The 9,639-nt window shown below is 45.2% G+C and overlaps 3 protein-coding genes across 22 annotated transcripts in view; 2 read left to right on the top strand and 1 right to left on the bottom strand.

The window, feature by feature from the left end:
• The window catches only part of setd4 (SET domain containing 4), a 5,649-nt gene extending 2,570 nt beyond the window's left edge, over positions 1-3,079 (top strand). For 2 of the 4 annotated variants that reach the window (XM_027010149.3, XM_027010148.3), the window contains exons 8-10: positions 663-743; positions 895-1,018; positions 1,257-3,079. In XM_027010149.3, coding sequence (XP_026865950.2) covers positions 663-743; positions 895-1,018; positions 1,257-1,430 — 379 coding nt within the window. In that variant the 3' untranslated portion in view covers positions 1,431-3,079. The remainder of the gene's footprint in view (positions 1-662; positions 744-894; positions 1,019-1,256) is intronic. The other 2 variants (XR_003410640.3, XM_081701538.1) reach the window with 2 other exon arrangements.
• On the bottom strand, positions 2,380-7,103 carry cryzl1 (crystallin, zeta (quinone reductase)-like 1). Of its 5 annotated transcripts, none has more exons than XM_027010152.3 (14): positions 6,973-7,103; positions 6,335-6,402; positions 6,124-6,216; positions 5,957-6,029; positions 5,831-5,875; positions 5,668-5,736; positions 5,356-5,489; positions 4,669-4,780; positions 4,398-4,418; positions 4,076-4,174; positions 3,683-3,795; positions 3,438-3,543; positions 2,771-2,816; positions 2,380-2,610 (listed from the first exon to the last, which is right to left on the bottom strand). In XM_027010152.3, exons 2-14 carry the CDS (start codon positions 6,395-6,397, stop codon positions 2,511-2,513), a joined length of 1,074 nt encoding a protein of 357 aa, XP_026865953.2. In that variant the 5' UTR covers positions 6,398-6,402; positions 6,973-7,103; the 3' UTR covers positions 2,380-2,510. The 5 variants fall into 5 exon arrangements, with proteins under 5 accessions (XP_026865953.2, XP_026865952.2, XP_026865954.2 ...); XM_027010151.3 differs by having other exon boundaries at positions 6,335-6,491; positions 6,973-7,102; XM_027010153.3 differs by having other exon boundaries at positions 6,139-6,216; positions 6,335-6,491; positions 6,973-7,102.
• The window catches only part of itsn1 (intersectin 1 (SH3 domain protein)), a 40,157-nt gene continuing 37,535 nt past the window's right edge, over positions 7,018-9,639 (top strand). For 11 of the 13 annotated variants that reach the window (XM_035534901.2, XM_035534896.2, XM_035534902.2 and 8 more), the window contains exon 1: positions 7,106-7,245. The gene's annotated coding sequence lies outside the window, so the exon portion shown is untranslated. Of the gene's footprint in view, positions 7,037-7,101; positions 7,246-9,639 lie in introns of those variants that run through there. The other 2 variants (XM_081701534.1, XM_081701535.1) reach the window with 2 other exon arrangements.

Genomic DNA, 9,639 nt, shown 5'->3' with positions numbered 1-9,639 from the left:
TGTAGACTTTTCTTTGCACAGAGGCACTGTCATGCTGGAACAGGAAACTGTCTTTTCAAACTGTCTATGATGTTTTTGCATGCTGTAGCATTAACATTACCCTTCACTAGAACTAAGGGGCCTAGCTCAAACCCTGAAAAATAGCCAGACACCATTATCCCTCCTCTACCAAACTGTTGCTGTTATGCTTCCTAGCAGGGAGTGTTCTCCTGCCATTTGCCAAATTCAGATGTAGCCCATCAAGTACCAAAGTGCGATTTGTCAAACCAGACAACACATTTCCACTCCTCCCAAGTCCAGTGGTGGTGTGTTGGCATTGGCATTGTGCATACTAATCTGAAAACCTGTTTCATAGGCAGGTTTGAGGCAACGGAGAATATGAGGTTTTGTGATTTTCATGCCCATGATTCAGCACTTGGCAGCGTCATTTTGCTTCATGATGGAGTTGTTGTTGTTCCTAGACATATACATTTCAGAACAATTGCACTACTAGTTGACTTGGGACAGGTCTAGCCAAAAGAAAATTCACAAAGTCTACCGGCTGGGAGACTCGATGCAGATCCAGAGTTTAAAGCTGATGGTGTTCTACAGGGGGAGGTTTACGAGAGGGCCTGCTGTAAGAGGCAAGTTTAAGTGTTTTGTGTCTGATCTTTCTCACGCAGTGACCTGACCTTTGGAGCAGATGGGCCATCGTGGCGGCTGATGACGGCACTCAGATTACTGTCACTGAGGCCGGAACAACAGTAAGAAAAATCAACAATGAAAGCACACTGTCCACGTGACTCACACCAGTGACTTAGAGTTGCTGTCGCAAGCTTACTTGTCATCATTGGTGGAAATGGTGACTCGGGCCTCGCTGCTCACGTGACGAGATGCTGTCGATGTCCTTTCAAGTGCCAGCTGGAAGAGCGTCCTCTTAGGGGCAGCAGTAAGCCAGGATAGGGAGGAGTGGTGTGTTCACAAAGCCCAAACGCTCTGGCAGCGTCTCAGCGATGACGCCACCGATGCACTGAAGAAGGTGATGAGCATGATTCGTTCACATAAATGGTGTTGATGCCATCTGTTCATAGCTAGCACTGTTTTTTATATATTTTGATGAACTATTCATTCAGTTTTCTCACCCCACTAAAAAACATTACCCATACAAGTTATTAGCCAAGTTCTAGTTCATTTGTTGGTTAATGTTTCTGGAACATTTCACTGCAGCATGCTGGTATTTATAATTCTGTAATCCTTATGTTTTGGTTATTTCCTAGTTAGCTGAGCTCACAGACTCTGCTGACCAGGCTCGAATGGAACAGCTTGTTGTGGTCGAGAGTCTGAGACGAGAGGAGCAAGAGATTCTCGAACGTGCCAGAGACGTTCTCAGAAACCTACTGCCTCAGCCACCGTCATGGCAACAGGACGGCTTTCAGAACACGGGACGCTAAAGGAGCCAAAGAATACTGACACTACGCTGGATATGCCAAGAGATGCGGGACTTTGGCCAAATCTGAGCAAAGGCAGAGAGATGTTTCTTGGCATGCACAATGGGCCCGTCCCCGGTCACTCAGAGGCTGGGAGCCCGAGCTGGCCCAAGCTCCACTGGGTTTACAAACTTCACGACAGGAACGGGAAACAACTGAGCCCTCCGCTCAACATCGGCATGCTAGTGCGGAGTCTTCCTCTGTAAGAGGGAAGACTCGGAGAACGAGGGCGTATAAAGACAAGAAAGGCTCTCTTACAGTTCAGCACTGGGCGTGCGAGTAAGCACAAGGTTTATGCGTTCATGTGAAATACAGGAGAGCTGTTGGAGATGGCACTTCACAGCAGAGAAAGCACTCAAACTAGGGGAGAGGAGACAGCAGTTGGAGACAGGGGGGTGTAACAACTGTTCTTAGATCAGTTGCAGGCTTTAGGGTAGCTTCCACAAGGAGCCTTCCATAATTTAGGAGACAGACCCACTGGTTCTACAAATACATTTTACATGTGAAGAAACGTGATCCTGACAGCAGTGTTATGAACAGATCAACCTGGTGAGACAAGTATTTGTTCTCAGTTTGTTACATGTATGAGGGTCATGTCATCATCTTGAAATGTTTAATATAATGCATCGGTTTTCCCAAGTTTTATAAAAAAGAATCTAACAGTTTGTTGTTCATTTATTTTTGCCTTGACTCACAGTACCATGTCCTACCAGGCTGCGGCTTTTCTACTGAACAAGGTATCTGAGGGAACATTACATGGAAATGAATTGGCACCAAACTACTTGATCTCTTGTACTTTTTCTTTATACCTTGATCGATACTAAAATCAAAACGAAACTGTTAACACTGACCACTATACATTTTTTTTTTTAATAGAAAATTGTTTGGAAAGAATGACTGCGTTGCCCATAAGGAAGAACGAGAAAATTTTTTTTTAATTCATTTAGTGTAACAAATGTGCATGCGAACATGTTGCTTTAAAAAAGTTGGCATACTTGTCACTACTCATTTTACAATGAAACAGAATTTCTAGTTCCAAAACCTTTAAAGCTTCACCACCACCCGTTTTCTGACTTGTCTTCTCTGTACCATCTCCATGGAAACGGTGGCTTCGTACAAAGGCACGGGATTTTCCAACAGTGGCCTATCCAAAAAAAAAAGTCAGACTTCACACCATGCACATAGCAAACAGTTTCACCCAGTGTTTTTACCTTTGCATACATGTGCATAATTTTTACATGTTTTATAGCCACTTCTCTGTCACGAGGCTACATATGTGTTCACTGTCTTACTCCGTATCTTACCTGAATGTCCCTGTCGATAGCTTCTCCACTACATCCTTCATTATGTCTGAGAGAACGCTGAAGGCTTCTAACCCAGTTTAGCTGATGGGACAGCACGTTTAAGAGGCTGTCCCAGAAGCCTTGGGACAGAGAGGAAACCTCCTCAGGCTTCAAAGACAGCCAGTTATCGCAGTCCAGCCATATGTACAACATAAGGGTCTATGGCCCAAAAAAGGACTGAGCTAGAATTTACTTTGCTGTATTGGAACTAAGAATTGTATTGTTTCTAATAAAGAAAAGACTGAGAATTTAGTGATGGAATGTAGGATACCCTCTGGGTCATCTTGCTCCTTTGTTGACTAACAAACTAGTACTTATTGCCTATTGCACTTATCCTTGTCTCAGATAGAGCTTATGTGTTTTGCAATTCTAGGCATCAGCAATGATCCCTGTATTTCAACAGCATTCTAGTTCATTGGTATATTGGATTCCAACCTACTCTACGGGCTAGGATGTATTCCATGAGTAAATGACAAAGCAATTTTGGGAGTCGCTCCGGATAAGAGCATCTGCTAATTGCCGTAAATTGTAAACGAAGCCTTGCTGGAGAGCTGATAGCTAGCAGAGAGGCAGTTGGCACTTTTATAACGATTGTAAGCAACGGCCCAAAAAGGCTGTGGAAGGATACGGAGGTATCTGCCCTGCCTGGACCTGGACAACTCCCACACCTCTTCGTTCAGGAAGGAGACGGAGGCTGCCTTCAGGAAGAGAACATGACTGTCCGGAGGATCCAGCTGGAAAGGGGCCAACCGTAGGAAAACACGTCACGATGCAACAGAGGCTGAGCAGGACACGAGTTCAGTTTAAGCCAACTCGTACATATGATGTGGAGGGTTTGCTTGTTTTTAATTAGGTTTAGAGGTATTTGTTCACCTGCAAGTTGTCTTCTGTGGTGACCCAGTGGCTGCCGACACCAAGAAGGGTTATAATGTCGTGTTTGTGTGGGAGATGTTTCTTCACCTCAGGTTCTTCTTCATTAAGTCGTACTGGTTGTAGGAGAATGGTTGGAGAGGAATGCAAATTACAGATAGAGTGGGCGTAGCTAAATGTTAGTCTTTAATATAAACCACAACTGGTCCGCGGTTTTGATATATTCCATCCCTAACACACACGACTCAGATGATCTGGATTCTGTCTCTTACCTCATGGGGAAAAAGGACAAAATATATGGACTGGACCAGGGTAAATGTTTGCGCTGTCTTAAAGTGTGGTTCTGCAGTATACATATTAAGGACACTGCAACTTTCGTCAAAATAACGTGTGTACCTCCTGCATCAATGACTATGTCCACCCCGAGTCCTCCGGTCTCTTCAAGACACGAGTCCACTAGGTCCACCTTTGAGTCCCAAACGCCAATCACCCGGACTGCAGAAAAAAACAGCATGTTTCAGATAAAGCTACCCATTTTCTAGCTTTTAAGTAATCCACACCAACCTTCACAGGGCAGCTCCATAATAGACAAGGCAGTACTTAACATTTTTGAGCTACATACGTTGTTAAAAAAAACCAAAAGGCTGACTATAGCTTTTTGCTATCTGCTAAAATGATTATGGCTTGATAAAAGAGTCTTATAGAATAACAGACTCACCTACGAGTGACTCCAGCACACCTTTATGGAGGTGCCAGGAATCGGAGAGCGGAAGGAAGGACAGAAACACATTGGGTGGAAAAAAAGACCAGGAGCAATGAGGAAGTGAGAGAAAAAAGTAGGAAGCCAGTGCTGGCCGCGAGACGACCGAGTGCTACCTCGTAAGGAGTCCCGCTATCAGAGAATCGAAAGTGCAAGAACACCATGCCCTGGACAGCAGGAAGAACCCTGAGCCGAGAGCACGTGGAAGCGCTCGGGCCTGCTCTCTTACCCACACTCGGTCGCAGCTGTTCCAGGAACGCCTGGTCTTCGGGGGACGTGGCGGTAGCCAGCACTTTTACTCCGTGGTAGTGGGCTAGCTGGATGGCCAGCATCCCGAACGGCTGCATATACCAAAGGGAAAGTCCAATAAACACTGGCGTGCAACGGGCAGGCAGCAGTCGATTATGTTCAAATAACTGCTTGAATGTGCCTGACAGAGTTTCTGTTAAAGCGCTGAGCACGAGTGTGGGTATATCTCTTGTCTGTATGTGATATCTTAAATAAATGCTGGCTGTGCATATATTGACGCTTGAAAGTCTGACGTTAACACTTGTTTGCTTTAACGCCTGCTACTAGTCTGTAATCCCAGCCCTCAATGTGCCATGCAGTGTCCACTATGGCACTCTCCATGTTAACAAAGAAGGCAACCTAATTAGTGTAATTAGGTGCACAGAAATACATGTTTAAAACAAACACCTACAGTGTGGTAATGATTCAGCATACAACATATGCAGAGTTAGGGTAAGTCTTTCCCCTCATGTAAACAACAACAACGCAGCCTAACTGATCCTGATTATTCTTAAACTGTCCTAATTTTGAACAGAACAGTATCAGAGAATAATACACTCATAATAACAGTTAAAGCAGCTGTAGTAATACAATTAACACAATCAGAGGTGTCAACAGGGTTACCTACACTGGCCCCATCCAACACAAGCAGTGTATGCCCCACAGCCATCCGGGCTAGAGTGTGGAGAGCCGTGTAGGCCCTGAGGCCATCCTTGATGGCTGCAGCAGCTTCAAACCAGCTCACCTTCTCAGGCTTCTGAACTGTCATTCACACACACACACACAGTGCTGATAAATAGAAACACTAGGCATATGCCATCACACCATTCTTGGGCATTCAAACAAAAAGCATGCTGCAGTACTTCTAACAGTATAACATAAATATTGCTAATTTTAAAAAAAGAAAGAGAGTGAGTGAGAAGCCTGCTATGGAAATTACCTAAACTATATTCATCCATAAGGACAACGTCACAGAGACCAGACACCTCGGCATCAAGGGGGAGGATTCCTGCAAATACACACAAATAGAGTTTAGAATCTCATGCCCCAGAGAGAGCAAGAGAGAGAACACAAAATGGACTAGCCGATCATACATCTCTTACCCACAACCTCGTCATCAGCCTGGAAAAAGCTCACTTTGGGCCCAACTGAAAAGAAGGACAGAAGCAACTGTCAGAACTCGCATGTCGCTAAATGAAAAAGCACTACAGCTAGGCTGAAGATGAGACCTTGGAGGACGATTCCTGCTATCTCTCTTCCGACGGGGATGTGTTCCCTCTGCAACTTCAGATCACTGCACAGCTGAGAAACGGAGACAGAAGTCTGTGTAAACGTGACTGGCTCGCTTCTGCACCAACACTGGAATCTGGGGCAGAGAAGCACACGAGCAGCTAACCGAGCGAACGATCACCTTTATGGAGACCGGACTGAGTGCACAGCCTTTTACTTGAACTTTGACCTGATGATCTCCAATAGACGTTGGTACATTCTGTTGATAACGAAATGAGAAAAGGGAGACAGTACGCTTATTCAACAGGGGACTAGATGGTTTGTACTCGTGTGAACTGCGTCCACGCTTTAAGGGATATTAGTACTTATTAACTCACCGTCTCCTGGATAATAAAATTCACCTTCCCAGCTTCGCCGAGCTTGCAGTAGAGTCCTTTCATGTTGGCTTTCGAACAAAAGTACAGCGAATAATCAAGTAAACGTGAGTTGGAATTTACCCAAATCCATCTCTCTCCAATCCCAGGCTCCGCTCTCCTATGTTTTGAAAACGATTGTTGTTTATTTTGCTGACTCAACTCGTGAAGTTACACAAGATAACTAGCATGAATTGATGAGCTGAATCAAACAAATCACGCTAGAACAAAACAATGTAAAGCGTATTGGGTGATCCGGACCGTTGTGGGAACCTACTAAGCTAGCTAACCACAGATATGCAAACGTTATCACAAGTGTGCAAACTGACATGCATAATTCATGCACGACTAAATTTAGCTAGACCTTTTAGATTCGGATAGACCATATGACAGACGAACTGTCACAGTCCAATTTCATATAGCCACGCTAGCTAGTTAGCTTGCTACCGACCTGTAACGCTAGTTAGCTAGCTTGCTAATAGAGACCCCTATCTCTGTGTAAAATTAATTAACCTATCTGGTTTGCCTGAATTGTTTTTGTATAAGTTGTATGCTATAGATAAATCACATCAGTACTTTTTGCTAGCTAGCGAGATAGCTACCTATGCTATGTTTTATTTTGTTTTTCCAGGGTGATCTCCGCCTGTCGTGCCTCTGGTGATGCAGGTAAAAATAATGACGTCACTCCGTCTCGCGTTATTTTGAAATTCCAACTTGCGTAGCAACGCGGCGGGTGTGAGGGAGAGTGGGGAGCAGAAAAAATAAGGCTGGAAAAATATTCCATCAATTAAAAGGATTCCTCCCGTTGATTGAGTGATCTTCTGGGTTTTTTCCTCCTACCGACAGCTGTTCAAATATGGAAAACGAACGATGAGGTAAGAGGAATGTGTGCCCTTGCTGTTCTTTCAGGCCGATTGTCCTTTTTGACAAGCGCCCTGCCGTCGCTCGGAGAAAAATCTGCTCGTAGTGTTCGTGAGAGGCTAGCATCAGCGGGGCTAGCTACTTGCCACTGGAGCTAGCCTTTGCAAGTCAGTCACTCGAGGCGAAGCTAGTTATGCAACCGCTGCTTCGTTCCGAATAAAAAGTAACGTATTATGCAAAAGTTATGATGAAGAAATAGCATAGCAGCTATGCATGTGGGCGCTAGTTCAAGTTAGCCAAACCTTTTCATCTGTGAACTGTGATCCGAGCTTTGATAGCTAGCTAGCATAGATTCACTAACGTTAGCTACTAAGCCTGCTAACAGGATCAGTTATACACATATCGGATATTTTCCTCGTCGGTTTTACCTATGGGTCAGTTTGCAGCTAAATATTAATGTGAACTCGTTGGCTAAATATGTTTGGGCTAAGATAGTAGACATTAGGCAAGTACCGTCGGCTGTAGAACGCGAGCTAACTCAGCTATCCCATCCCTGTTCACCGCTAGATGAGTATTAACGTTTTTCATCAGGGTTGCCGCCGCTAACGTTAGACAATTTCATGAACGTATACGGAATCTTTCTCTCTTTTTGACTAGTGAGAAAGGCAACCAGGAACCGTTGCTCGGTCATCCAACTAGCCCCCGGGTTTAAGACAGCTATCTTAAACCCAGTATACGCCCATGGTATCCTGAAGAAGTCCAAGCCACACATTATTATCCGCTGATTAGGACAGACTGATAAACCACTGCAGCTCACTCCAGCTCTACCCTGTCTGTCTTATTGAATGAAATGTTTAGACAGGCCTACTGGTTTGTGCGTAAAGGTGATCGATCATGACCTAAGCCCATTTTGACCCCCGTTTCCATAAATCGAACGGCATGCACAGACTGCTCAGCTCAGACAACACATCGACACCAACCCCCCTCTTAACACACTTTAAAGGTTAAGGCTGTGGTCGGTTAAAAAAAAAACCCCAAAAACCCCCGCAAAATACCATTTTGATGCCCACCCTAAGTGTTTCCTCCCTCCCTCGCACAACCGCATGAATGCAAGTAGATCTGGTAAATTGCTGATGCTGCTTTTAATTGGATTACAGCGCCTTGTTGGAGGCAGCCGGTCTTTTGGAAGTCTCTCCCATCTACAGGCATAGCCCAGGGGAGGACCTCAGCGTGGATGTTGAGGGTCATTATCACAACCCCCCCCCCTCGCATTTCTCTCTCATTCTCAGCTCTCAGCCTATCTTTGGTATTATTCATTTGAGGTTTAGTCTGGAGGACCAGATAAAGCAGGTCTATCTTGGTGGGATAAATGACAGACCTGCTGTGCGTGCGTTGCTTGGCCTTTGTCCACCTCTGCTATCTGCATTCTCCTCAGTTGTGCTGGGTGCAGCAATCCTTCCCTCTAAGGCCTCTGGCTTTGAGACAGTGCATGCGGGACTTATTATTTCAGCGGAGAGGCAGTCAGCAGGACTTAAGCTGCACTATCCTAATACATCTGCCTGCTACGGCCGGATAGTCCCATTTGCTTCAGGATGTGATTCTTGACTTCTCCTTTCTCATCTGGCCAGCATGTGAGGGCCAGGCGGAGGTGTGAACTGATATGATGCATGTATGCATCTCTATATGGTAGAGCCAGCTGTGTGGGTGGGGTCACATAGAGTAGACTTTTCTTCCTTTCCTATGCTAGAGACTGGGTCTTTTTTTTTTTTTTTGGTTGTTTTTGTTCTCAACACATCAGTCAATAGGGTAGCACAAGCCTTTTTGAAGGAGAAAAAAAACAATTAACCAATCCTGCTCACCTGTCTCTCCACGTGTACAGCTGCTGTTTCGAGACTGAGTGCAGCGGCAGGAATAACGTGCATGGCGGGGGGGCGGGGGGGTTGCTATATTCAGGAGCCTTGCTGCATGAATAAGTGAAGCCTCACTGTAGTTTGACTACAGTTTAATGAATTGTTAGATTCAATAATTCAGTGCTTGCCCCCTCTCTCATGATTTTCAGTCTGTCTGCAACGCAGCCTGAAATTCTCAATGTGTGCATGTGCGTGCGCATGTACATGTGTGGCTGTGGTCCCACAGCAGTGACAGTAACCTTGCAGGAACATTCTGCAGAAGCAGATTCAGGCCTTCCTAAAGAAGCGGTCACACTCAGCTTACTTCCCATTTATGCGCCTGTACTCTCTGAGCTGACCTGGGATCAGCTTATCGTGCTTAAGGAAGGGACAGGAGCCTGTGAAGAGAAAGGCATAAGGACAAGGCCAGAGGAAGCTTGTGGCGGTCTTGTCTACATGCACAAGCTTTACGTGTAGGTCTATGCTCATCATCTTTCCTGATATCAGTTACTGAACACA

The sequence above is a fragment of the Electrophorus electricus genome, chromosome 18, assembly GCF_041902795.1.
Source record: "Electrophorus electricus isolate QZ-2024a chromosome 18, ASM4190279v1, whole genome shotgun sequence".
Lineage (NCBI taxonomy): Eukaryota > Metazoa > Chordata > Actinopteri > Gymnotiformes > Gymnotidae > Electrophorus > Electrophorus electricus.
This window is presented reverse-complemented; position numbering and strand designations above follow the sequence as displayed.